The sequence below is a fragment of the Rhinopithecus roxellana genome, chromosome 11 (genome assembly GCF_007565055.1).
Source record: "Rhinopithecus roxellana isolate Shanxi Qingling chromosome 11, ASM756505v1, whole genome shotgun sequence".
Taxonomy (NCBI): Eukaryota; Metazoa; Chordata; class Mammalia; order Primates; family Cercopithecidae; genus Rhinopithecus; species Rhinopithecus roxellana.
Window position 1 is genome coordinate 44,313,060 of NC_044559.1, and position 3,996 is coordinate 44,317,055.

The window sequence follows — 3,996 nt, forward strand, 5'->3', positions numbered from 1 at the left end:
TCTCAAAACCTGCAGTGCAACAGACCTGTGTCTACTTTAGCTGGTGAGTCTAGCTACACATCAAAGTCACCTTTCCTACCACAAACTTCTGGCCTACTCAGAAAACCAAGGTACCCCCTCTCTCAGGAATAACCTGGGGAGGTTATTTGGAACAAGTATTGCGCTCCAGTCCGAATCTTAAGTAAAGATCTAGAAATGTGGAGTTCTATGCATTTTAAAAATAGTCGTTTCAGAGCGGCCATGTGTGCTCCAGGACCAAGCTTTCCCCAGCCTCGTTCAGGATTTGGAAGAAATATCTGGGTTTGGGCTGAACCATCGAGCATGAGGAGGGGAAGCTATCAGTTGTGAACAGAGACTGTTTCTCACCCTTTGATGAGCCAGCACCTTTCAAGGTTCCATCCTAGCCGCCAGCAGCTGGCAACCAGGGCGTCTCTGCTCTCTGTGTTTCCCTCCTGGCATCTTGGTTAGCCCCGCGCCAAACACCCAGAGCCTTAAAAAATAGCCCCTGAACTGAATTAAACCTGACCCACAGTGAACCGCAAGGTCCAGAAACCGCAAGGTTTGGGGTCAGCCTCCGTCCCCGGACACTCTGAGGATGGCAGATCCCTGACCCCTGGTGGCAAGCGAGGATCCCGGGTGCGCGCGGCGGGCAGAGGGGCGGAGTCTCAGGCCGCTGGAAGGAAAGGGGCGCGCTGACACCCGCGCACCTGCACCCCCGGTGGAGGAACCGAGGGCACACGACGATGCCAATCCCTCGTGAATCCCGCGAAGGAGGGGCCGGGGGGCTCCTGATTCATAGGTGCGGGGCGTAGAAGGGGGTCAGGTAGGAAGGCCCGAGGAACGGCGCGAAAGGGCTCCCGGGGACGGCAGCCGTCAGCGGGAAGGAGGCGGCGGCCGGGAAGAGGACGTTGGCCGCGGAGTAGGAGGGGAAAGTCTGGAAGGGCAGAGCGCCGGTGCCGTGAGGGCCAGGACTGCCCCCCGAGCCGCCGCCGCCGCCCCCCGCCGCACCTGGCTGGGGCGCGCCACCCCCAACCTGCGCCGCGCCGTCGGCACCTGGGTTCTGCTTCTTCCACTTGGTCCTGCGATTCTGGAACCAGATTTTGACCTGCGTCTCGGTGAGGCTGAGCGACAGCGCGAGGTTCAGGCGCTCGCACACGGACAGGTAGCGTGTGGCCCGGAACTTGTTCTCCAAGGCCACCAGCTGCTCGTAGGTGAAGGCGGTGCGCGCGCGCCGCGGCTTGGCGCAGTTGGGCACCACGCGCCGGCGCCTGGGCCGCGGGGAACCGGGGGAGCCCGGGGGGGACCCCACAGGGCCGCCCCCGCCGTCCTCGCAGGGCTCCCCAGACGCCAATGCCCCGGCCGGGGGGTCAGGTGAGCGCGCTGGGCCCGGCAGCAAGCGCGCAGCCCGTTCCCGCCGCCGCGGCCTCACCGGATCCTCCGCATCCTCCTCCTCTTCCGCTTCGGAACCCTCCAGGGGTGACGCCTGGCCGGCGCCTGGGCCTGCAGCATCTAGGGGAGAAAGGGTCGGTGAACAGAAGCCTCTCCGGGTTCCCAAACCTCCTCCTCGTCCTCCCTAGAGCAAGCAGTTCTCCCCGCAACCCAACTCCGGGGGCTGCTCCTGTCCCCACATCGCGCTTCCCTCAGGCCGGACTGCACATCCTTGCCAGCGGGTTTAGGGGAATGGTGTCCTCTTGCCCTTTACAAATCTGCCATCAAGTAGGCGTCCAAGAAATGTATGCTAAATGAATGAATGACACTCCACATTAAGAAAAAATAGTGACCTTATTGGGTGACCATATTGGGGGGTAGGATCATTGTATTAAGACATCTAGATGTCAGACGCCTTTAGGGCTGTGCCTTCCCCAGACCCTGGAGGCCTATTTTGGTCTAGGACTCCTAGCAATTAAAAAAGAAGTTATTAAGCTCTCTGCCCCACCCCACCCCCACCCCCGCTTTAAAGTGAAATTCCCTTTCCCATCTTCTATCTCCCGCCGTGTTAATAGAGTTTCAGATTTGTGCGGGGCCGGATCGATAGATGTCATCTATTAAAGGTAAGTTTTAATCGAACAATATTAGGATCAGACAGGGAAAGGGGGTTTGAAGTCCGTACCTGCAAGCTGCGGGCAGGAGATATGCAGGCGCCAGTAATAGAATATCGATCACGAGGGTGGGGGAAGGGAGCGCAGCCCCTCGGAGAGAAGGTCGGAACAATTACCAGGCTGCTGGCCCGGGCCCACGTGCGGCCGCCAGAGGCGCCCCGGGCCCCAGGCAATCACCGCCAAACTTGGGGAGGGGAGCAGGGGGCTGCGCGACATCCAGCCTCCCCGGGAACCAGAGCCTCTGACCCTCCAGGGAGCCGCCTGTCCCTGTCTGATCCCACGCCCCACCCAGCAGGACTCCTGCTGTCTTCCGTCCTTCCTGCCAGCCACAAAGTTTCCTGACCCCTTCATCAGGTGTCCGCCAGCGTTGGGAGTAATTCAGAAAGGGTTTCGAGAAGAAAGTACCAAAAGCTTCCCAACACCTCATCCGAACCCCGCCCCCAGCCCCAGTCAACAGTTGGGTCTGGGGAGCTTGAGAGCGTGGGGCAGCCCAGCCCGGCAGGCGTCTCCAGGTGGCACCTGACCTCGCTACTTACCAAGACCCCCGGCGCAAGCCTTAGCCTCAGTTCCTCCATCCATAAAATGGAGGTGATGTTAATGATGCTCTCCAACTCTCAGGTGCCGAAGTTTTCATCACCTTTATCCCAGCCCTTAGCCCAGGTCCTAGCACGTGGCAAGCGCGTTAAATGCCCGATAAATGAGTAAGCCTGGCAAGGTAGGCGCCAGGTAAGTTAAGTTTCCACCGCGAGCATCAGGGCTGTGGTGAGGGTGAGCTTGGAGGGTGAGCAGGGATGCGGCAAATCCCTGCCCCGTAATGCGGGGAGCCTCCTCTCTGCCTCTATCCAGTTCCGAGGCGGGGGCTACACTTCGCACCCGGTCCCGTGCGCCTTCTCTCTTTGAGGAAGACGCCGTTAAGGGCCACTCACCGGGCCCGGGTGTTCCCCCATACACTCCGCAGTGTTGGGGCTGAGGCCGCCTGGGGCCGGGGCCACCTTGCATCTTACCAGGGGTCTCCAGCTGTCGTACACGGTCCCTGGAGCTGGCATCTTTCCCCGCTTCGATCTCCGCCAAACTTTTCCTGGCATCCCGGGGAGCCGGGCGCACGGCCGGGAGCGCTGCACTGGTGAATTTCTGCGGGTCCAGGATGTCCAGGACGGAGAAAGAGATCTTGTGGTGGGAGGGAGCCGCCTTGGCCCCGCCGTCCTGCCATGCCAGCATGCCCGTCGCCCGCGGGCCGGCGGTCGGCGGCGCGGGGTCGGGGATGGCGCCGCTAGGGCTTGCCTTCGGCTGTGGCTTGGCCGCAGCTCTCCAGCCGGGAGCCGGGTCCGCGCGGCCAAGTGAAGCTGGGGAGGGGGGCGGGGAGGCGGGGCGGGGAGAGCGCCGTAGGGGGCTGTGCTCCGATTGGCACCGGCGCAGCGCCGGCCAGCCTCGGGACTATCCGGCGCTGTAAGGAGGCCCCTTGCCTGGGCTCGAGGAATCCTCCGCGCGCCCGGTGCGCGTGCCCGCAGGGACAGTGCAGTCGGCTCCGCGCGCCTCCGCCCAACCCTCTGGGACTCTCGGAGGGCGTCAGGGAGGCTTCCATCCCGGGGATCCCTTTCCCCGACACACACACCTCTGTGACTTGAGTTTGTGCCCTTTCTCCGGCGCACCCGCCTTAGACTTGGGGATGCAATTGAGGCCAGGACTGCTTACTTCCAGGGAATGCTCAGCGCATCTCCTTCCCCGCCAGTGAATTACTGTAATAGCTTCAGACCCGGTTACCTCGGAGGTAAAATCCCTCACGTTCTCACAGTTTAGCGTTCACAAAACCTTGAGGTTTGCACGATCTCTTTTGATTCTTTGAGCATCCCTGTGAGATGGGCGTCACGTGGCACAGACCACTGTCCCCGTTTTAAAG

General features: G+C 61.6%; 1 protein-coding gene across 1 annotated transcript; it reads right to left on the reverse strand.

Annotated features, from left to right (window-relative positions):
* Positions 1 to 793: 793 nt before the first annotated feature.
* Positions 794 to 3,317, reverse strand: NKX1-2 (NK1 homeobox 2). Its single transcript, XM_010357548.2, has 2 exons — positions 3,104 to 3,317; positions 794 to 1,509 (listed from the first exon to the last, which is right to left on the reverse strand). The coding sequence occupies exons 1-2, from the start codon at positions 3,315 to 3,317 to the stop codon at positions 794 to 796; spliced, it is 930 nt and encodes a 309-aa protein (XP_010355850.1).
* Positions 3,318 to 3,996: the final 679 nt, after the last annotated feature.

Excerpts from the sequence above, each read along its gene's own strand:
- NKX1-2 (XM_010357548.2), bottom strand. The coding sequence starts at position 3,317 with ATGCTGGCATGGCAGGACGGCGGGGCCAAGGCGGCTCCCTCCCACCAC. Across the intron at positions 1,510-3,103 it reads ACGACAGCTGGAGACCCCTG|ATGCTGCAGGCCCAGGCGCC; the intron begins GTAAGATGCAAG and ends TTTCTCCCCTAG.